Source organism: Protopterus annectens, chromosome 3.part0, assembly GCF_019279795.1.
Source record: "Protopterus annectens isolate FY-2018-M chromosome 3.part0, PAN1.0, whole genome shotgun sequence".
Lineage (NCBI taxonomy): Eukaryota > Metazoa > Chordata > Ceratodontiformes > Protopteridae > Protopterus > Protopterus annectens.
In genome coordinates, this window is record NC_056731.1 from 1,128,047,695 (window position 1) to 1,128,072,640 (window position 24,946).

The following is a 24,946-nucleotide window of genomic DNA, read 5'->3' on the forward strand; positions in this document are numbered from 1 at the left end:
AAGGGCTTGAAGGGACAGAAGCACCGCCCTCATTTCTAGGATGTTGATATGAAGTAGGGTCTCTTCCGAATGCCATTTGCCTTGGACTGACCTGCCCAGGGAATGCCCCCCCCCCACCCCATCTGGGAGGCGTCCATGGTCAAAGTGGCCACAGGAGGAGGTGGAACAAAGGGTCGTCCCTGATCCAGATTGGAGGGCACCAGCCACCAGCGAAGGTCCCGTTTGCAGGTTTCCGTGATCCATATGAGGTGATTGAGAGGGAGTTCCTGAAAGGACCACTGAGCTGAAAGAAGCCACTGGAGGATTCCCATGTGCAATCTTGCTAGGGAAACTAGAAGAACCGTGGCAGACATGGATCCCAATAGCTGCAGAACCATTCTGGCTGGGGCTTTGGATCTGGGAAGTAAGGCTCGAACTTGAGCCTGTATGGTTTGTATCCTGTCTGTAGGTAGATAGACCCGCATTCGGTTTGAGTCTATCTCTACTCCGATGAATCTTATGCGTTGAGATGGCAGCAACACAGACTTTGGCCAATTGAAGGTGATTCCAAGGGAATTGCCCAGTGATATCGTGGCTTGTAGGCTCCGCAATAGTAGATGCTTGGAGGTGGCAGTTAGGAGCCAGTCGTCTAGATACGGAAACACCTGGAATCCTAGACTTCTCAGGTGAGCAGTCACTACCGCCAAACATTTGGTGAACACCCTGGGGGCTGTGGTGAGACCAAAGGGCAGCGCATGGAACTGAAAATGACTGCCTCCTAGGCTGAAGCGCAGATGTCTCCTGGACGCTTGATGTACCAAGATATGAAGCGTCCTTGAGATCTATGGAGCACATCCAAACACCTTTCTACAGCAATGGGAGAATGGTTTGTAGGGTGACCATTCGGAACTTGGACTTTTTTACTGAATGGTTTAGAATACTGAGATCCAAAATGGGCCTCAAGTCCCCGGTCTTTTTTGGCACCAAAAAGAATCTTGAGTAAGTCCCTAATCTGATCTGGTCTGTGGGGACCGGTTGGATGACGCCCTTTTGCAGCAGCTTTGAAACTTCTGAGGCTGCAGTTTCCCGTTGACTGGGTGGCGGGTCCGGGATTTTTTTGGACTGAGGTGGGGAGTGAGAGAAAGGGATGGCATAACCTCTGGCGATAATTTGAAGCACCCATCGGTCCTGAGTGATACCTTCCCAGGCTTTTAGGTGCCTCGAAAAACGACCCCCAACTGGCTCCGGAGCTGCACAGTCGGGCAATCCCTCAGGGACTGTGAAAGGCTGAAGAGCCACGAAAGGACTCGCGGTCTCCAGTGTTGCGAGGGCCTCTGCCGCCTCTGGGACGGCATCTTCCAGAAGAGTTTCCCCCTCCCCTGCCTCTGGAAGGGGGATCATCCTACTGTGAGGGGTAAGACTTCTGAGATCTACGGAACCACATTTTCCCTCCTCTTTTAGCCTTGGGGTAAGGCCGAAAGGGAGTGGAAAATCATGCCCCTACGGCAGTCAGAGTCTTACCTTCTTGCTCGCAGCGGGTCAGTGTGTCCTTTACCTTGGGTCCAAACAAGGAGGACCCATCAAAGGCGTCGGCAAAGGAAGACTTAAAGGCCTCCGCAAAATGACACAGGCGGAGCCAGGCTTGTCTCCATAGAGCAATGCCTGTACCGCTGCTCTACTACGCCCTTCGGCCGCATAAGAAATGAGCCTCATGGACGAGTTTGAAATGGATGACAGTGTAGCCAGCTGAGAGCCAACCGTCTGGGCCAGCTCCTCAGGCAGGTTACCCAAGAGGGTATCGGAAAGTTCTTTAATCAGATCCCTCTGAAATCTGGTAAAGTGCGTGAGATAGTTCAAGGACCTTAATGTAAAGGCCGCTGAACTTAGGGTGCGCACTGCATCGATCCATGCTCCTAGACTCCTTATTAGGAGGATGGACGGATGTCGAAGCCTCTGCTACATCTTTCTGGGTAGCAGATGCCACCACCAAAGCATCTACAGCCACACCTTTAGTCAGGAACTCTTTTCCGGGTGCTGAGAGGAATTTATTAGGACGAGCAGGCACCGGTTCCACAGAGTCTGGGTGTTCCCACGCCCTTCGACAGATCAAGTCCAAGAGCTCGTCGAAGGGCGGAGACACCCAGGAGGCGGAGGGCTGAGCCCCGAAGGCCTTAAGGAACAACGACTCATCAGCAGAAGGGGGTTTGGATTGCCAGCCGCCTCGTTGTTTAAGGGCTTCCAGGATGTCTGCAAAGGAGACATCATCTGAGGACGACTTAGGGGACCCCACTGCATCATCGAGATCAGTGTCTGATGCAAGAGACTCATCAGGGGAGTCAACGTGCTTCCTCTTGCACGATCTTTTCCTGGGGGGTTCCTCCGAAAAAGCTTCAGAGGGACCTCCAGGAGGGGGGGGGAACCCCAGTGGGGGTAACCTCAGGCCCCGGGGCTCCGCTGTCTAAGGACAGGGGGACTGCCAAAGACCCAGTCTCAGTATGCAGGGAAGGAGCTGGGGAGACCGTGGAGGTAGCCAAAGAAGATTTGGCTAATGCACTCCTCATAGCCCTGAAGGCAGGACCACCAGAATCCTGGGAAGGTCCCACCACCGTGGCCACGATGGTAGACGGCACTCCCGCCGCCGACGCACCGAGAGGAAGGCTTGGGACCGAAAACATCAGTCCCGAAGCATCCTCCCCGGGGCCGACAGAAGAAGTCCGCGTACCGAACTCCGACTCAAGAGCCGGAGTTGGAGTAAGGGTCGGGCCCGACCCTAAAACCTCCATCGGTTCCACCAGCACCGGCTCCAACGGTGCTGAGGCTGTTGGAGGAGGAACCAAAGTAGCAGGGTGGATCATCGGCTCCGAAGCCGAATGGGCTGGAGCCGAAACTAACTTTTGAAACACCGGAGACTGGAAGAGTCTTAGGAGCACCCTGTCGATGTCCGAATCAGACATCTTGGAGGATCTAGATGACACCGATCGGGTCCGAACCGATGTCTCCATCGGCTCCATAGGACTAGGGGACCGGCTCCGAATGGATTCTATTACTATCGGTTCCGAGGGAGATTTCAAAACAATTTCCCTCGGTGCCGATGAGGACTTCGGCGCCGAAGGGGAAGAGTCTGAGCCGGCAACCCTTATCGGCTCCAATATCAGTGGAGCCGATGAAGGTGACCCGCCTCGATGCCGCAGTCCTCGGCTCGAAACCAGAGGGTCGAGACTGGAGGCATCGAGGCAGACCGTTCGCCTCGGCTCCAAAGTCCATGGAGCCGATGGAGAAGCCTGCCTAGGTTTTTTGGCAGTCGGTTCCGACAGACTGGTCGGAGCCGACGCTTTTTTCTTTTTTGTAGGAGAGGAAGAAGAAGATAAAGCCTCCTCGAAGGATGGCTTAATCAACCCTTTGAGAATTAATTTATTCTTCCTCTCCTGGAGGACTCTCGATGAAAAGGCGTGACACACGCTACAGGACTCTTGTAGGTGCTTGGCGCCTAAACAATAAACGCACGAGGAGTGGTCGTCCGTTATGGACATCTTATAACCACACCTCGTGCACTTTTTAAACCCAGAGGGTCTATGTTCCTTAGACATGTTGACTAACCCTAAGAAACAAGACTCAATTACACAGAAAGAAAAACTAAGAAAGTTTTAAGTCTAAGATTTTTTTTTTTTTTTTTTTTACACAAAAAACCAGTTGACGAACTAGTAGCACAAACACATATAATGAGGGTCAAGACCCTCTAACTTAAGCAGGCACCTGACCACTAAAACACAAAACGCCAGATAGTAATAGGGGAAGGCCCCTCTAACTTAAACGGGAAACCTTCTCTTAAAGAAAAAACACTATTTTCTCAACAAAAATCTTCTTAACGCACTCGTACAACAACGATAGCTGTTAAAACAGCTTTTGTGTTCAAATTAACACATTTTCTGACAGGAAAGTCTGAATAAAACGGTACTTAGCCCAGCCAAGTTTGAGACCATGTCCTAGCTTGTAAGCGGCAAACGAGATCTGGGGAATTAGTGGTGGTGCATCCTGGGATAAGAAATAGCTCAGCCAATAAGAGGCCTCGCTCTATAGCATAGCGTGCCGAGTCGGAGCCGAGGGATCGGCTCCAAGCCCATCAGTATTGAATGTAGGCGAGATAGGATCACATAACATCTGGTAGTTTTGTTATATGGCTATGGATACCAAGATACAAGCCATTAAAATGTTTTTAGTCCCTTCAATCTTATACACAGGTCAGGCATACTTTTATCAACCAGAGGAGAAGTTGTGGATAGCAAATAAAAAAGAGTTGAAGGATTTTATCTGGGAAGGAAAGACGGCAAGGGTCAAGTGGGATAAACTGACTCTACCAACAGAACAAGGTGGACTAGGATTACCTAATTTGAGGGGGTATTTTAGAGCAACACAGTTAAGGCTTTTATACATAGCACAGGCAGAAAACTATAATTCAAAGTGGAAAGGGATTATACTGATGCAGGGAGGAAGCCAAGAAATAAGGAGAGATTGGGATTTTGGATGCAGACACTTAAGGAGAACAACCAAAATCATACAGAGTATTATATTCATAAAATAGCAGGGAGTATTCTAAGAACCAAACCAGCGCGAGAATGGAGAAATGAGATTCTGCCAACAGGTTTGACTGTGTTCAGGGATACAGATTATAGGCAAGAGACAATGGGCAATGTATGTACATCTCCCAAATATGCAACTAAGTCTAGAAAATTCAGAATATTTGCCTGGAAATGTTTACATAGGTATTTTTATACCCCAAGTAGACTCCAAAGAATTTTTCCTCAGGTGGATGACAAATGTTGGAGGTGTGACGGGCAAGAAAGAGGTAGCTGGAAACATATTTTTTGGAAGCATCATAAGCTTGCAGACTTTCATGATTCCCTGCGGACCACTCTGTCAGAGATGCTGGGAGAGTTGATTGGACTGCCTAGGGAGATAATTTTTTTTGAGTTGTGATAGAGAATCGGAATTGCCTAGACATAGTAAAGTCCTGCCGAGTCTAATTATGATGGCTACCAAAAAAGCAATTACTAGAAAAATGGAAATCAAAGTCTAGACCAACTTTAATAGAAGCAGTGAATACAGTAACTGAGATAAAACAATATGAACTGGGATATTTAGAAAAGGGAAGGAACAAACTACATAGAAAAATGGGTATTGTGGGAACAGTATATGCAGAGCAGGAACAAGGTTTAAGAGGCAGGATTTAAATGAGCTATATAATGCTTAACTGACAATGACTGGAAGGTTTACAAGTGATTTATACTGTTTACAACTACAGTTGTTTCAATGGTGTCTGTGATGTAAACTGTTTGCAACTAAAATATTTTATCATTTTGTATGTTTTCCATTTATATAAATGTAAGATTACATTGGTCATATGTGAAAACTGAATAAAGATGTTGGAGAAAATAAAAACTTTAAAATGCATGACTTTCCCTTGATGAAACCAAAGTGTGTGGAGGTTGTCAATGTCCTTGTTAAAGAGATCCATGATAATCCACTCCAGGGCCTTGCAGATCAGGCTAATTAGGCTGATGGAGCTATAATTTCCTGGATCGATGGATGCTCCACATTTGTGCAAAGGGATGACAGTGGCTGTCCTCCACTCAGCTGGGATAAAGCTGGTACTCAGGCTTTGGTTAAATTGGGTGCCTAATTGGTGCTGCAAGTTCCTGCCCGAGTTCATGTAGGTTGCAGCCTAGGATATTATTGAGTCCCATGGAGGCTGTATTTTTTGCTTTTGAGAGGGCAGTGATGACTTGTTCTCTAGAGGGGGGGCAGGTACTGGGGATGTCCTGTTTTACTGATGGGGGACAGAGGGGTGAAGTTTTCATTGATTCTGTCTGCCTGCAGGTTGGCTATATCTACAGCATTTGTGTATGTGGTGTTCTTGACCACCAGTTCTGAGCAGATATGGGTGCTTCCCTTGCGATTGCAGACATATGTGAAGAAGGCCTTATGACTGTCTTTAGTAGATGTGGCCAGTTTGGACTCGAAGTTTGCTTTGGAGGATTTCACTAGAGCTCTTATTTGCTTGTTCAGGCTAAGGAGAGATTGCTTACAATTAGGCACCTGCTCCTTCTTGGTCCTGGACAGCAATTTTTTCCTTTTGTCATAGAGTTTATTTATTGCAGATGTTCACCACACAGGTTTACTCTTCATTGAGGAGGACGATTTCATCCTGTCGGGTATTCCCGATTCCATGCAGCTATATAAATGCTCATATAGTACTTTGGTGTAGGTTTGGACATATGTGCCAGTTCCTATGGAAGGGGAGGGGCTGTGAAGCTGTTTATATAGCTTCCCTGTGGAGGTTGCAATCAGCTTTGGAGAAGTTTTTTGTTTGAGCCTAGGGAGATGGTGACTTCGAAAGTGACCTCTTTGTGCTCAGATCTTACCAGGGATGATGACACTGTAGGGATGCTGCAGTGGTTGCTCATGTTGGTTAATGCAAAGTCCAAGATATTTTCACCTCTCCTGGGGGTGCTGACCAATTGGTCAAAGACATTTGCATTGACAAAATCAAGGAATCTCTATGCATTTGTGCTTTGGCATGAGTATTTCTTCCAATCTATGGTAGGATAATTAAAGTCACCCAAGATCAGGGTAAAGGGTTGAATCTTGATAGATTCGAAGAGGACCAGATAGGTGGAGTGGGCATCTTGAGTCAAAGCTTGAGGCCTATAATTAGCTATGATTTGAACAGGGGTCTTGTCAACTGTTAACTGCACCTGGAGAGTTTCCTGTGTGTCATACTGTTTGACCAGCCTGGAGGTGTATATGTCTTTTATATATATATATTGGAGCTCCACCTCCTTTTGCTTTGTTGCCCATGGTTTGGGGTCTGAATGTATGACAGTATGAGTAACGTGGTAAGGCTGGGGTACTCTCCACAACTCTGAACCAGGTTTCTGTGATTGCACAAATGTCAGCATCTTCCAGGATTAAGAATGCTTGCAATAAGTGCAGTTTCATGTTCAGACTCCTAGCATTTAGCAGCATGACCTTTAACTTGCGCTTTGATGAAAATATCATGTTGGTAGTTTTGACCACATGGCATTGCTTAAGAAAGGCAACATGAGGGAGGCAAGAGCCTTTGCCAGGAGCCTGAATCCCAAGGGAGACAGATGCAGGCCATCTCTGACTGGCAAAGCATTATGATTTGTCAATCATGTCATCCCAGGCTGTCAGGTACTGGATCCCCTTGGAATGGCACCAGAAACTAAGCCAATTGTTCAAGTCAATCATTTTCTGTTTGTACTGAGGCATTTTTCTGGGTGATGGCAGAATGCTGCTTAAGACTAGGAACACACCTGCCGGGGACACATTCAGCAAGCTCGATCATGACTCTCTTCATACAGTCCAGGGAGGTGCATCTCAAGTCATTCACACCAACAAGGACTATGACAGAGTCATAACAGTAACTGTTGAAAGACTTGAGTGCATAGGTGATATGGCGGATTCTGGTATGCGAGAAACAGCTAACCATGACTTTCTCCTTATCCAGCCTGGTGATGGGCAAATCTGTGTGTCTCACAATGGAGTCTCCTATGACTAAATTTAGGCCTTAGTGGCTGTGAGACACAGATGTGTGGACTACGTGTGGTGTGTGGTATGGTGGGCAGTGAAGTTTGCATGCATTTTTTGCCTTGGAGGTCTCTATTTTTTGGGTATGTCTTTGTTGAGGACCTCCACATATGTGGGGGGGTGTTGTGTACGTGTGAGAGGTATTTGAGGTGTTGTGTTCATGTTGACAACCTTCTCAGTGTCATATATACTGGCTTGTGGGGAAGACAGCAATGACACTAGGTGGCTGATGTAATTGCATCTCTCACAAATTGTGTTCATAGGTGGTAGTATAGAGGGCTGTCTGTGTACATGAGGCAGTGATATACTGCCTCAAGATGCCAATATCAACCAGAATGGCAGGAGAAAACGTTGGAAACTGTCCATCCATATTTGTCATAAAAAGAGGAAGAGAGGCCAGAGACAGCTAAGAGAGCAAAGGGTGGAAGGTCTAAGTAGTGCTACTAGGTGATCACACAAGTGCTACTAAAGGAAGATGTGTACCTGAATACCTCAAAAAGGGTTAAAAATATGCAGCTGAAGTTCTAGATGTAGCAAACCTGTATCTAGATTATGCTACTCAATTTAAGGTTAAGAACACAGTAAAACATTCACAAAGAAGTACACATTAACCAATTACAGTCAAAAGAACAGAAATCACAGTATGAAAAAATACATTAAACAGTAATGAAATGCAGTAAAATGCAGTTAAACAGTAATGAATTGCTATAGAAACAACATGTTACGGGTGATAATAGATATATTTTCAACATATGCAATATGATATATGGTTTAAAGTCACATCCTTTCCAGTTCTGACAATAACTTATGCAATATTACTTCTCCATTATTTTTCCACAACATGAAAATAGACAAACAAGAGTCTGTATGACTCGTTTGTCCTACTCCCCTTTCCCTTAAAGACAAGTTTAATAAGTGCATATTGTGATTTCATATTTCTTTTAACAAGTAAACCAAAATAAACTTCTTAAATGAAGCAGTAAATTATTATCATTTATATTAAGCACACACTGCCATTTTATAAAAAGAGAAATAAAAATTTCTATGTAACTATACAAACTAACAATGGTACATGAACATAGACATTACACTAGGTAAGCTGTCATGATGACCATAAGATAAGCCATACACATCTTTAAAACAGATGTGCACACACACAGAAGCTCAGATCTTCGGTTTCAAGCACTTAATACTGCTCACCTCCTAAATCAATTAAGGCTGTATATGACGATCCTGGTATAAATTTGTTGCAGGTAATAAAAACTCAAAAAAGACAAAGTGGCACATTATTTAAAATACCACAAAAATACAAAACCAAAATATTTATAATCAGAATAAAGGCTAGGCATAGATCTACTGAGCTAAATACTGTACCATTAATTATAAGAACATTTATTAACAGCCACAGGACTCTTAGGGCAAAATTCTAATTTTGGAGGATTAAGAAAACTATATGAATTTGATAGAGATTATATAAAGTTAAATAATCTTTCCTCAAAGCAATTAAATGTATGCTGCAATGCTAAAGAAACATGCTTTTTATTAATACAAGGTTTTGACTTGTAAAGCAAGGGATAACTTGATACAAGGTCTGAAACAAATGTTGCTAAAGTAACACAGAAACTGCAAGGTTTGAAAACAGTTAAGAATAAAATAATGTGCTGAAGTAAACAGGCATGTCTCAGACATCTGCTAAAATAATTTCTGATGAAATATGCTTAGCTTAACTGTAAATATGTTTGTGGGCTAGACGTAAAAGTAAATGGCATCCTGTTATAATAATAATTTGGAACATAAATAGAAGGAAGTTGTACAAAAAAAGAAATAACAGGGACTTTTTGTGAGCTTTCTGATGCAGAAATAAATGAAATAAAATACAGACACTTCAAGTGATGCAAAGATGATGTGGACAAGAATCAGTCCTGCAAACCACAAGGACACTAGGAAATAACATCTGCTGCTATGCAAAGAATATATAAACTAGACAAAGATTACACTTCTGGAGACATCTTAATCAAGGGTGCACTGATTTTAGGAAAGAGACAGTTCATGAGAAGCAAAAGACTGTATTCTAGCTGTGTTATAATAGAACTGAAATTATCTCAGACAGTGTAACTCTATGCACAGATTAAACTATTAACAGAAACAGCAGTACTTTGCGAGTCTGGTTACTTCTGATGTTTCGGAAACAATTTAACAGTATTTACAGGAGTATGCATAAGGAAAAATGGCATTTAGTTGACCATCAAAACACTGAAATTGAATGACTGAAAATCTATTGGACTAAAGACTCTTTTTATTATTATTTTAATTAGTAGAAAACAGACAATGAAAAGTAACTTAAAAGTTTTTGCAGGAGGGCAAGCCCCCATCTACCCTACTTAAATATACCAACTTCACTATTGTACAACTACACTAAAGATGAAAAGACCACACAAACTAAATCACTTCCAACACACAAACAAGAACTGCATCAGCAGTGACTGACTGTCTATAGTTAACGCTGATAGTCATGTTAGCATTTAAGCAAGTAATGTCTTCACAGATACAGTTCTGAAACAGGAAAGGAGAAATATAATTATACCACAGTCAACTACATGATATCACAACTGAATGTACTATGAGTTGTCAACTATTCAATTTCAGTGTTTCAAATTTCAACCAAATGCCATTCAACTAAACAAGCGAATCCCATATAAAAAAAAAAAAAAATACACACACACACACATGAACATGTGTGTATATGTAAGCCAGGCAGAGCCATTTTCTTTTTTTTTTAAAGCAAACTCCACAACTAGATAAAGAAAACATTAACCACAGTTTTGCATTACAATGCCTGTGCCATATTTGTGTCTTTCGGCTTTTCCCGGTTAGGGGTCGCCACAGTGGAACTCCGGTCCGCTAATGATTGGCAGTAGATTTTTATGTGCTGGCTTACCTAACGCACAACTTTCAACGAAGGAATGCCCATTCACGCATGTCGTCACACAGAAGATGCTCTAACTGTTAATCGAATGGGCAACGTCTAACTGTGAAGCGACAACGCTACCGCAGCACCACCACCGCAGTATTTACAATGCCTGTGTCATATAACGTTCTGAAAAAGATGGCAAATTCTGGCTTGAAATAAGCAAGTTTTTTTAAGTAAGGATGGTGTTATTTGTTGTGATTTAATACAACATTCTACCAATTTACCAATATAATCTCAGTTTTTACAACTAGTAGAAGCATTAGTGTACAGCTCATCCTTGTCTTTGCCTGACTGGAACTGGAGTTTAAACTTCCACAGTGCTGCAGCTGTTTAAAGTCAACAGTTAATTTAACTGTATGTGGATTTCCAATTGAAGGAATACTAAGCTAGGTTTTGAAATGTGTATTAAAATTTGGTAAATACCCACCAACTAGGGGAAAAAAGGTCAATTGGGAATATAACTAATTTAACACAAGGCCAATGCATTAGCCACTATTTTAGCATGCAGACTGGGTGATGACATTCTTTTCAAATAAAGAAGCTTATGATGGCACCACAGAAGTAGTAGACATAAGGCTGTTTTTTGTTTGTTTGCTTTTTTAATTACACTTTATCAGAAACTATAAAGGCCCATATTCAGATATCATGTTAAGGCCCATTTCCAGTTATCAGAAACACTGCTCTCAATGGATTTACTAAACAAAAGTAAAAGGAAAGCACATTTTACTTGGCAGCTAAATTCCCAAAATTTCTTCCAGCAGAACAATTCAAGTTGTTTCTTAAATATGCATACACTAGATGAACCATCTAACAGTTCTGTAATGTTGCTCCAGTCTTTAACTATGCTATTTAGTATTCCTTATGTCCAAATTGTGTGTGGACTTTTCCAAACACCTCAGAAAGACAGCATCAAAGGGCCTGAATGCCCTAATTATACATTTGCTGGTCTTCCTGCTGACATTCTAAGGACTACAACTGTGATCCTTGAACAGGTAAGGCTGAAAACGTGAACAGTAAGAAAGATATACCAAGTCTGAGGTTGTGGTACCTTAGAGGATTCACCTTACTCAGAGTTACAATAATCACAGTACTACAGGCACAGACCCTCATGTTGGGGGACGATAACAATGTAGAAGTTGAACTCCCCCAAAAACACACTTTAACATACTCTTATTTCAAAGAAAGACCCTCTTTTGTTGAGGCAAAGTTATACATTATACTTCTACATTTTTAAATGATATAATTATTTTTGGTTCACATCAGTCATAAACTTTTCCTCAAATATATTCTTGTTCTTTTAAAACCAAACTTCAAATTATGATTGGGTTTCTTAGTTTTGTACAGTTATGTTTGGTAAACTTATAAAGGTTGATGGCATTTTATTTTTCTTTTCCTGCTATTTTTTAACTCTACCATTCACTTTGTATGCTTTTTTTCCTTCCTCAGTATTTTGTTCTTAAATGGTACGTTTGCTAATACAGATGTTTAGTATTACAGAATACACCTGCACTTCCATTACATCTCAGTCTTTAAATGCCAACTTCCATTTTATGTTTCTTGGAAAACTATTTGTACTTAAATCGTGTCTCCTTTTTTGTATTTCAAAAAGTGTTAATTTAGCATCGTCAGGATTAACTTTGATTTTAAATAACAATGTTGTAAAGGATGAAATTAAATAGTGGATCAGGAGGTACCACGGCCCCCCCACCCCTTTGACGATGGGTTTTACTTTCTCACCTGGTGCTTAGATTCTTGTTTAAGCACTAACACTGGAGAGTGCACTTCTAAGGTGCTGTCTTCTGGATATGATGCTCATCCAAACTTCCATCTGCCAGAGATGGCTGTAGTTAATAAAGTAGATGTAAAGGATCCCATACAAACTATGGAAAAAAATCAAAGGCACTTATATCATATGCAATTAGGAACATTAACTCGGATCTTTCGTGAAAACAGACCATACCTATCAACCTACAAGCATTAAAAATCATGGCAATGGCACTTAGAAATCAAAGCAGATGGCCAGGAAGGGGAGCACCGTTTTTGGTTTCAGAAGAGAATGCCTTTAGATACTAGGCTCTGTGCAGTTAATGACAAAGAATTTATATAAAGGTTTAGTTACTTAGTGATATATGAGCCCTTAAACTCGTGAAAGGTAAATCTGAGGGAAAATCATAGTGCTATGTGTGAGGATATTGGATATTATCTGTGCTAGCATGACTGGCTGAAGTTTTGTAAATAATTGTAAATTACCCTATGTTACATATGCCAGCATGACTAGCTATAATTTTGTAAATAAGTTTATGTCTTTTGATTATCACTCTGATTTAAGCAAGATGTTTGAATGTCAAACAGTGTTCATCTGGCTGACCAAATGTATGTTTTTTTAAAGACAATTATGAATGCATGTTATGCCACCGTCAGCTGACCTAGATGTGGGATCATTGTGTACCAGAGCTGGGAGAATACAATCTTTACTGCAGCTGTTTACTTTTCTAAGTCTAATATGAGAAAGTAGAATTCTCAAAGCAGCTTTCTGTTGCCTTTAAAAAATCTACTATAAAAGCAGGTTCTGAGTCAGTTGTTCAGTTCTTTTTCAGAGCTATTCAGCAGTAGTAGTCCAGTTGTTTCCAGAGCAGTTGTTCCAGTCACCGAGGACAGAATACAGCCTGGAGTGTGGACATAATTCCTTATCTTGCCTTGCAGGCCTAAGAATATAATCTTGCCTTGCTGAGTTATTTAGATTAGATAGGGACATTTAATCTTCCGATAGTCTGGGAACTACAGCTAGCTAGAGGTTTTCTAAAATCAGTATGAGATATATACTACAGTATTATTTTCATATTTCCTGTGTATGAAACTCTTTTGTTTATTGGAATCAGTTATTCAGTATGTACATGTTTTAAATCCTTTTACTTATTATTAAATATTTTGCCACTACTCATGGTTATTTATTATTTATGGTTTAGTGAACACTTTTAATAAGTAGAGTATTTATGCCCATGACACCAGGGCCACTCGGAAAAGCCTTACTGCTTGGGTTACATACCATTTGTATCAATATCGGTTTTACTATGCCTATTGTGATAACACCAGGGCCACTCCAAAAAACCTTACTGCTTGGGGTACATGGTACCATTTGCATCAATATCTATTTTACCCAATTTAATTGAACACTCTGTTTTAAAGGGTATTGTGGTATTTGACTGGTGGCAGCCATAACCTTGCAATTTTGGCAAAGGAACATAGCAGGTAAATCTGTTTCAGCCTTTCCCAAGAGTATGTGTATGTGTGAACATCAGACATTTAAGAGTGAAAGTGTCAGATACCTAGAACTGGGACACAGTGCTCTGTAGTGGTTAGTGTGGAGACTCATTTGGGGACGTGCAGTGAAGCATATAATCCAGTCCCAGGTTTATAACCTGTTCCTGGTGTACTGTTAGCGGAAAGTATGTATTTCTATCCCCTTACCGTTGACATTGGTGAGGACTGAGACTCCTTAGTTACTGTCCCAGGGTAAAGAGGGCTCATCACACTATGCCTAAATCATATATCAGTTAATATGTATGAAATATTCTACAGGTACTTGTGTGATTAAACCCAGTCAACAAATGTGTTATGTCATTACAGTGGTAACTGGAAAAAATGACACTATCCATTAGAAACGTGAATTTAGATTTCAAATAAAGTTGATTGGTGGCACCAAAGTGAGTTTATGGCTAGACCATGCTAACTGCCACATACCCATCACTGGTGCAAAGAATGATAAAGTAATACTAAGCAAATAGAATCACCTCCTCATTTGATATTTTTAATGAAGCAGTAAACACCTAACAGCATCAAACCAAGTTTCTCGGACAATATGGTGCAATCCAATCACAGAAATAGAGTACTACACAAACTAGAGATTGCTGCCATCAACTGCTCCTTACAATTACAGCACTGCATTCACCTCTAGCATTTTAATATCACAGACTACCAAAAATCTCTCATATTTGTGGTAAATGCCAAAAATGATTGAACTGGGAACATATGCCTTCTGTACAACCCTTAGAGAAAGGGTGAAAAATCACAAATACAGAAAAAGTCTGGTGGGATGTTGTACATCTTCACACCTCTTTTCAGAGAACAAAATATTATACCCCCCCCCCCACACGCACACACATTCTTAAGTTATCTGGCATAGATTTTCCCCAATATGTAGGTGTTGTGAGCAGTGACGTAGTACTTCATGGAGAATGCATGTACTATCTGACTTTGCTAGGAGATCACACACAGCTACCATGTGCGGATTCAATTGCTATACAACATGAGGAGTCTGAATTTTTCTGTGCAGCCCTGCAACTTTTAGCCTTCATTGTACTGTCTTCACCTCCACATAATTTTAGTACACATCAAACATTTCACAGCACATGTTCCTTATTTCTTTTGGTTGCAAACTGGATCTTTCTGAACAAGGAGTCTCCAATCTTTAAGATGTCCCTTTTGATGATTAAACTGCCCTCTGCAGTTGGAGTCTGGCTCTTCCTCCATGTCAGTTAGTGGAAGATTATAATAAAGACAATTTGGGTAGCTGCCCAGGAACCAAAGCTTCAAGGTGGCCCATGGCCAGTCACTCGGTATACTACTACCAGAGGTTGTCTATCTAAAAATGAAATAATTTTATTTTAAAAAAAAAGTTTTATGTTTAGCACTGCTTAAAGTGCTAAAGCTAACAACTGCTGACAACAGAATCATTTTATTTTTAGACTTAATCAAAAAATAAAGTCTACAAATGTTACCCAGAGCGGTTAAATATTTACACTGGGGTGCCTACCATTTGCATATGGCAGTGATACTGCAAGTAGGGAGCCATTCAGCTGAGGCACATTTCTGACTATTTTAAGTAAAGAACTAATTTCTTAACTTAAAATAAATATAAACAAGCAAAAAAGATAAACAAGTAAACAATATACAATGCCCTCTTTGGAGGGAGATGGTGTACACCTAGTAATCAGTTTGCAGACTTTTTGCTTCTTGTAATCCCATGGTCTGCCTGATTAATGAGACAGCAAAGAGTGAAACTCCCACACTTATTAAATCTAAAAGGTAAAGTGGATGGTTTGAATGCAACAGAGCAACAGCAGTTGATGGCAATATGATGTCATTTTTTTTTAAATCTTAGCAGGCAACCAGATATAGTTAGTGCAAGGCTTTGTACAGAGTATTTTGCTGTGGCTGGTAAGCAGCTTTGCATTTATGTGAAATGAAGATGAAATACATTATCAATGTCCTTGTTTTGTTTTATTTTATTACAGTGCCACATCTAAGATAGATACTGACAAGTAATTGGCTATAATTGATAGCAATTAGCTATAAGTGACAGATACAGGGGCTGCATGTGTATGAAAATGACTGTCTGCTGCTGTTTGTTCATTATTCTGAGTTGGTTCTATATGAAAATAACTTGCCCCCTTACTGTTTTTTTCAGTTTACAGTCCAGCTACTGTATAGTTGTTTCAGACAAACTTGAAATGCATTACTGAGGCCATTATCATTAATATTTTGAACACAACGAGACATCTGAGAAGATGTTTTTCAGAAGAATTTTCAGTGGAACCTGAAAACTGAGATAAGAGAGAAAAGACTACTGTCACTGCCTTATTTAGTACTGGTCTAAGTGTCTTCTCTATGAAGACCGATAGAGATTCTGTTAACCAGCCACGGCTGGATACAATAGGATGCACAGGTGGTCACACAGGGTCCTTGTGTACCTAAGGCAGTAACAGTACTTAAAGTTACCAAGTCTTTCTTAGAGAAGCTTTTGTTACATTACATGTAGCTTCACTGTTTACAGTGATGCCCAATGATTGGGGCATTGATTGTGTGAGGCAATTCCCTGGTTACAATACTAACTGGCGAGTAAGGTCAATTTGCTATGTGAATTAATCAAACTCATACTTGAAAATAATATGTTTTCCTTCAACAATGACTTTTATATCCAGCAGGCAGGAGATGCGATGGGCTCTGCATGTGCCAACACTTATGCCAACTTGGCCCTTGCATGCTGGGAACAGGCGTACGTATTACATAATGTTTTCATGGGGAATAACCTGTTCTACAGCTGATTTGTGGATGATCTCTTTCTTATATGGAAAGGAACAGAACAGAGCTTGAATAATTTTACTGATTTTTTTACATATGACAACTGATTTTTTGAAGTTTATTTATTGCCTCTATCATGAGAGTATATAGTTCCTTGATGTTACAGTTGATAAGGGAACACTGGGACATTGCCACACTCATCTCTACAGGAAACCTTGTAAGAGGAATACCCTGTTACGCAGAACCAGCATGCATCCTGGTCATGTTACTAGAAATATTATGAAGGGACAATTTCTGCAAATAATGAGGTTACATGGCAATGACAACGCCCTGATTTCAGTTTTTGGACTTCTTAAAAATGAATTTCTAGCTCAAGGATATAAATTACATGAGCTTGTACGGTGCACAAATGAGGTACTCCATATGAGGAGTAGTGATGGAAGACCCTACTTTTCTGAGAGATATAGGAATGATAATGTTGGAAATACTGCTCCTGCTGGTACATATGGTAAGAACAGGATTTGGCTCACCTATTCAAATGATGTGAACGTGGTATGTAATATTTTGAAAAAGAACTGATCTATTTTACAAGTTGACCCTGACATCAGAAAGGTTACTAATGATTCTACTAGGTTTTGTTTTAGGAATAATCTTTCTCTTAAAAACAATGATGCTATCGGAATAACTCGACAGAGACTGCAGTTTACTCTGATCGAAAAGGGACTTTTAAATGCCACACATTGTGTAAATATATTCTAACAACCTCATTTTTGTAACCCAGCACTGGTTTTATAATAGAGATAATTGTTTTATGCCTAACAGTAAAGACCTGGTTTATTAAGCAGACTGTACTGCCTGTGGAGCCTTCTATGTTGGCAAAATGAATCACATATTAAAAAAGGGTCATGGAGCATATAAATGATATAATTAAAAAGAAAGTAACCAATGCCCTGTCTAAGCATGTAATGAAATGAGGTAGTGACCACTCATTCAAGTTTTTCATGCTGCAGCTGACTTCACTGAATGTGCAGGGTGGAGATCAAAATAATATAACAGAATGCTGGGAGCTACATTGGATACTACGTGTACAAGCACACCTTCTACCAGGACTGAATGGGTTGGTTTTAGTGACGGCAGTGTTGAAATCTCACCCCCTATTGTCACTGAATTACACTCTTGGGGGGCTTGGCTCATAATGAGTACTTGATTGGTTGATTCATTTATTAGTGAATAGTCAGCAGACTGCATGTGATTGGACCTTGTTAGATTTTTAAATGATCTTCCTTTAGTGTTTTTATATGGTCTGAAGAAGCAGATTGAGTATCTGTGAAAGCGCTTACCTTTTATTTTATGTTATTTGTTTTATTAAAGTCTACAGTTCATTTTCAGTGGTGTTGATCGGGGTTTTATTTATTTATTTATTCTTTTTTTAGAGTATTTGATTTTGTATTACTCCGACCTTTATAGAGTGGCTTTGATTTATGTTCTGTATCACATGATATATTTACTACTCATACTAGACATACTAGAAAGACTCTCATTTACACTCTACTGTGTTCAGTTATACATAGGTGCTGTGTTGTTTTTTTTATTATGCTCTCTTTTATTAACTTATGTCAGGTTACATTACACTATGTTTATGTTCAACCACAGATTTATGTTTGAGGCCTCTCTAATTAATTCTGTAATTGCTTCAGATCTAAATGACTTTACAGCTTGTATCTGTTTCTGACCCTTGCCCGCAAGACTTGTCTCTAGTAAATGGCATTTTAATGTGTATGGAGACAACAATAAATGTATCCAGGTACAGTCTAACATTTAGTGTACACTGGATATTTAGCACAATGCCTGCTAACATCCTTCTCAAACAGACTGACATCAGTAACTATGGAATGTTGTTTCAAAGACTTAGTATGCTTGTTACTGGAGGTAGATCTTTAGTAGTAAATTAGTTTCTTATAATGATTGTTCCTCTGCTGTCCGATTAAGAAACCTATGCAACTCCCTGTGACATCACTGCTCTGGTCCTGTAATTAAGCAGCCTTAATAGTCACCACTGACACTGATGAGAGATGTTCACTTGGAACAAAAATAGATGCACACAGTATTTTCAGATGCAGCTCTCTTCACCGATCACACACAGTCCTAGGGCTGGGTTTCCCTCTCTCCAGGCCCTCAAATAAGACTCCTCACTGGCACAGCTGTAGAGTTGGGTCCTCAACTGAGTGTTCTAAGCGAAGTCCTCCACCACCCTCTCTGTGAAGCCATTGCTCTGTGTCCCTGCTCCAAGTAGCTGACACACACACACACACACACACACACACACACACACACACACACACACACACACACACACACACACACTGTGAGATATGACTTTCATGTGCACACACACACACACACACACACACACACACACACACACACACACACACACACACACACACCTGGGAAAGGCTGGCACAGATTTACTAGCTATGCTCCCTCTGACCAGACTATATGGTAGGTACTGCCATCAGAACACTTCAAAGTCAACTACTCTAAGGCTCTTACCAGGACATCCAATTATATTTAGTAAAATTAACACTAATACAAATGGTAGTCACAGTGTCACCAAATAAATACATGTACTCTCACAGGTTAAAATATTCTCCAAAAGACCAGCCACAATGAAAGTGTAAATATATTTTACAATAAGTAATAAAATAACATACAAATACTATCTATCTATTTACAACAAACACCAGAGTTACAATCACAGGAAATATTAAAAACAACACAGATAGACAGACTCACACAGAATCAGAAAAACAGTACTTAACTAATCTCACTATATTTTCCTGACTGACCTAAAGAATTGTTATTCTCTGGTTACTTACTAAAGCACGACAAGATGAAGTGGGGGACTGATCTTCCTTCTTGGTCAACTTTCAAAAACAGTCTACCCTGAGGCTTCTGTCTCATCTAGTATTAAAACAATGTCAGTGCTGGCTTACAGAATGACATTACATACATCTGGTCATCTGTCTCTGATTCCCACACTACCCCCTTTACTTGAAACTGAACCAAAATCTAGCACATGTGCCATAACACACACATGTAGCTTTATTAAGTTGTGTTACAGCATCTGGAAGCTACAAAACCATTTAAAAAACTTTCACCCTTCCAGGGTAGCAATTAGTTAATTCCTAAGGACAATACAGTATTCCTAGTCCTGGTTTTCACAAACATTTTGTCTCTGGCTGCAATCAGAACTGTAAGATACAATCTTTATGGCCTAAACCAGGTAATTTAAATTTCAGACTAGTTTTCAAAGTTAGCGTGGCTGAGATTAACCTCTTTTCTTCCAATATTCTGTTACAATATATTAATTTCAACAGTTACAATACAGTCTGGCATACAGGTGTATTTCTTTTCTGTCCAGCAGGACCCACATCACTGGTACACTTGTAACACTAGCAGCTTTACAAATAAATTTTCGACACAAGCACCAATATAAATCATTTTGATATACAAATGACATATAATTCTTTACAAAACTCCAGCTAGCTAAGCTGGCATATTTTACACATCCACTGCCCTACTTCTCCTGGCATAGATGGCAATACCTCACATCATCACACTCCATATAAGAATGCTCAGTATAAAATTCAATTATAATGTTCTAGTCTGCACAGTTTTCTTAAATATGCAATTAGGTTGACGTTTACTTATTCTACCTAGCTTTGTGTACATTCAGTTAAACACAATGTACTAATGTAGCAATATATGCCATGCAATACTAAACCCTTTACAGCATTTACTGGAAGATAAAAACAACCAACCAGGTCAATATAAAATACATTACTGCAATCATTCTTCTTGTCAAGCTGGACTAAACACAAAGCTATACTCACTGTTGCATCCCGATTCCTGGTTTTATTAGCAAGCTAATGCATCTCAAAGAGCAGCTTCTAAGCCCCCCCCCCAAAAAAATAAATAAATAAAATAAAGGCAATCAAAACTTAGATGAGACAGGCAGGGGAAGGGCTCTACTTCTCCCAACCATTCAGGAATAAAAAATAAATTCATACCAGGAACCGGTACAATAAGAGATTAGTCTTTTGAGGAACAACATGCTATGCTTCACATCTCCTTTCAAATACTAAAAGTCTAGAAAACTAACTGAATTTCTAGTGAACATTCCAGCATATAGTTCTAAAAAAACACAATGGTGATGACATATTTTACACAATGTAAATCAATGGCCCTGACTCCAAATTATGAAATGTCTCATAAGGGTTGATAAAACAAGAAAGAAAAAGCAATACTGTATGCACAGATAAATTCCATATTAAAATAATGTAAACACAAAAATTCCATATTAAAATAATGTAAACACATTAACAGTACCTCGTTAAGTGATAAAGGACAACCTCTGTTCCACTGTTGTTAGGAGTTCTTGAATGATGCTTTAGATGGAGAACATAAAGCTGTCCATATCTTGCAAAAAAAGAAAAAACGTTATTTCAAAACTTGTTTTACATTAATATATTCCTTTTATTCGCTTAATTGAGCAGAACTATTTAATGGCAGCTTCAGAACAGTGAACTCTGCCCATACTTCCATCTTTTTAAGATCTATCAAACCATTAAGATTTCCAGAACTTTCAGATGCATTCCTCAATTTGCTCTCTTGCTGCCCTTGTATATAGTTCTGTCACTGACAAACAGCAAGCAGTAATATGGAAAAACTTCTTACTAGCAAAGAAACTAGCACTATAAAGAGCTAGCAATGAAAAATGTCAAATGCACTTAAAATCAAGCCCCACTTCATACAAACATCATACATTACATAGACTTTAAAACTGAAACACTAGTTTAACAAAAACTATACAAATGGTGTTTGATGATTATTGCAGAATCCTCAAGTTATTTGTGTTTTTAACTGAAGTTTTGCCATTCTATATAATGGTAAGTCACTAAAACCATGAACAGCAAACCTTTGCAACTGTTACTGCTTTGACAAGTCCAACTCAATTGTTAAACGTACTCTGATATTACTGGTAGAAAACTGAACATGCAGCTAGAAGCAACATGTCCTATCCACCCTCCATGGGATTTACAGATCACAGAGGTAAATACACAATGCTCAAGAGTCTCACTTTAAAATCAACCCAATAACACAGCCTAGTTAAGGGATTTACTAAGATTCACAAGGCAGGCAAAAACAGCCTAACAAAACTCAAACCAGGAGTAATGAAAAAAGCTCATCAGCAACTCATAGCCTGAATTCTCTGCACTAACCTGTCAAAGAAAAGTATACACTGCAGCATCTTAAGCCATCACAAGTACAAATAGTACAACTATGCATAGTATCATGAAAAAAAATATATAAATTACTTAATCTTTCTCCAGAATGCTCCAAGCTTGCAGAGATAATAAAACAATGAAACCAAACCAAAAATACATTGCTTAAATTATGCAGTGAGCAACCAAAAAATGCATTAAAAATACCGGAGTGCCCCACCCTCATACATAATGAGCAATCAGCCTAAGATCATATGAAGGGAAAAAAATTAGAAAAATCACATTTGGAAGGAGAAGTGGATTTATGTAGAGGGGACAAGTCCAGACAAAATACCCAACACATAAGGGCCTAAAGCTCAAAGACAGCAAAAACATTTTCTAACTAAAGCACTTCAATGTGCAGCTGACCCAGCAGTTTCCAGTGGTGGATGTGCACGTCAACCATGAAGATGAAGTCCACATAGGAGAGGAGCACTTCAAGGGAGAAAAGTGGTGCAGTACTCCCTTGATGAACTGCTTGACCAGCCAGTACTGGACCACACTGAAGTCCTTCATAAAATAAGCATGCACACAAAGGACACACAAATCTTGACTGTGGAACACCTATGGTTCAAGTCATAAAGTGCGGAACCACGGAAAAGGAACTAGTACAATCTTGCAGTTCAAACAACAAGCTGGTTTAATAATAGTTTAAAAAAGCATAAACCCATTTAAAATCACAGTGTTTTCATCTTGTTCACTCATACTTCATCGGATACATAAAGCTTCAGTTAAAACCAACACATATAAATACCTCAAGACATTCCCACCAATTAAAACCACCATCAATAAATCTTTTCAGTTTTCCCTGGTTAGTTATAACTAAAGTGTGACTTGCAAAGTGCCTTGTGCATTAAAACATTAAAAGTACATAAAATGAATATACATGTTGTAAAAGCATAAAGAACATCTAAAAGGTGACAATATAAAATGGTGACAGCACAAAAAAGTAACTTAGTATTTCACAGCTTAACATATTTAGTTAGATAAAATATTTACTTCTAATAAAATTCACTAGTTAATGGAGTGCATGTTAAAACATTAAAATGTATTTCCTCCTTCTAGTGATTCTTTTATAAAATGACATATTTAATGTCAATGAGCAAAAGTTTTGCAGCTCTCAGTTTTAGTAAGGGGGCTATGGAGGTATAATCATAGAGTCCTGGTGGGCTGGTGGCTTCCAAAATTAATTGCTACCATAGCTCCCTATACTCAGTCTTTTCCTCCCATAGCACCCCCTCTAAACTCCTCCTTTATCTGCTCAAGTACAAAGAAAGAATAATGCACTCTGTGACATATTAATGTATGTTTGTACAGAGCATTAGACTCTTTTTTTACTTTGAATATCGTAATGATGCTCATAAAGCATCCTGGTTTCCCATCTTTCCTGACCTAGAGTAGTCCAAATACAGGCTTTGCTGTATTCTGGACTTTTGGAAAATTCCTGTGTTGCCCATTTCCTTTCTTGGATAAAGGGAGGCTTCTTTGTTCACCAGTGGCAGGGGGGAGCTTAGAGCAGCCTATCTATCCCTGGAGGAGTGTTCCCAGCACAAGAATCTGGTAGTCTATTGGCCGTTTTGGGACAATTTTTAGCTCTTTCAAGTCCCCCTGTATAAAACCCGCTTTAGCGTGGCTTTGCGTGATTTTGCGCATAGCGCAGCATTGGGCAACTCCGTTAAATTGGGTTTAAACCATTCTCGGCTCCACAAATTCTGCTCTTCATTTTTTCCCTTAGAACTGATCTAGTTCTCATAATAAACACCCTATTCTTACTCTAAAGCCTGGCACTTGCTCACTAAAGCAATTATATAAGTCAGCACTAAAAAATTAAAAGCACTACACCCTCACAAACTCCCCTTGAGTACCTTGTTCCCCATTGGCACTTTTTTTCAATTATAAAGGAATTCCCAATACTATTCTAGCATGTCCAAAGGTCGGTTGTCAATCTCCTCTCCGGTCCAGCTGGTAAATCTTGGAATCTTGAGGCAATGTTACAACTGCCTCATGTACACAGACAAACCTCTCCTCCTCCCAACAAATTCCAACACATGTGAGAGATGCAACCATATAGCCAAACAGGAGGCTAAGCTCTGTCAACTCAGTACTGGCGTAACCAGTCAGGAGGAGAAGGAAACCACACTCACTACAATTCCAGTCTCACATAGACCTACCACAACAGCAAACCAAACACATAAACACACAAAAACATGCTCGGAGGCTCTAAATAAAAATCTGCCTAAGCAGCAGAGACCTCCAAAGCAGACACCCAAGCAACCGCTACCCCAAAACAAAACACGTGCAACACATCGCTCACAAAGCCAGTGTGCCGAACAGTCACAGCCCTTAAGGCTAAACAACACACCTGATACACTTGCAATAGGTGACTCTATCGTCAGGCACACTGACGTCCCGCTCACCAAGCTGAACAAGGAGAAGGTCATGGTGAGCTGCCCGTCAGGCGCTAGGATCCGCCACATAACACAAGCACTCAGGTCACTCCAAGGCAAGTACAAATATGACTCAGTCATTGTCCATGCTGGTGTGAATGACCTGAGACGTACGTCCCTGGACTACATGAAAAGAGACAGAGGAGCTCTCTGAGCATGTAGCCCAGGCCAGTATGACCCTGACCTTGAGTAGCATCTTACCTTCACCAAGAATGATGCCACAATATGAAGAAAAGATTACCAATTTCAATAACTGGCTTAAGTATTGGTGTCATTCAAAGGGGATCCAATGCCTGTCAGCCTGGGATGACATGCTCGACAAGCCACGATGCTTCGCTAGGGACAGCTTGCACCTGTCACCCCTGGGCTTTCGGATATTGGCAAAAGCTCTTGCCACCCCCATAGTGCCTTTTTAGGCAAGGCTCAAAAGACAAACCCACCTCCATAGGTATCACAAGGGATAAGAAACTAAGAGTAATGCTACTCAATGCCATTAACCTCAAGATGCATGCACTCAAAACTCTCCTTAGCAT

General features: G+C 40.2%; 1 protein-coding gene across 1 annotated transcript in view; it reads right to left on the reverse strand.

Annotated features, from left to right (window-relative positions):
- The window catches only part of RMC1 (regulator of MON1-CCZ1), a 1,444,591-nt gene that overhangs the window by 876,080 nt on the left and 543,565 nt on the right, over positions 1-24,946 (reverse strand). Inside the window, exon 8 of the mRNA XM_044065362.1 lies at positions 21,032-21,121. Within this exon, the coding sequence (XP_043921297.1) occupies positions 21,032-21,121 (90 nt within the window). The remainder of the gene's footprint in view (positions 1-21,031; positions 21,122-24,946) is intronic.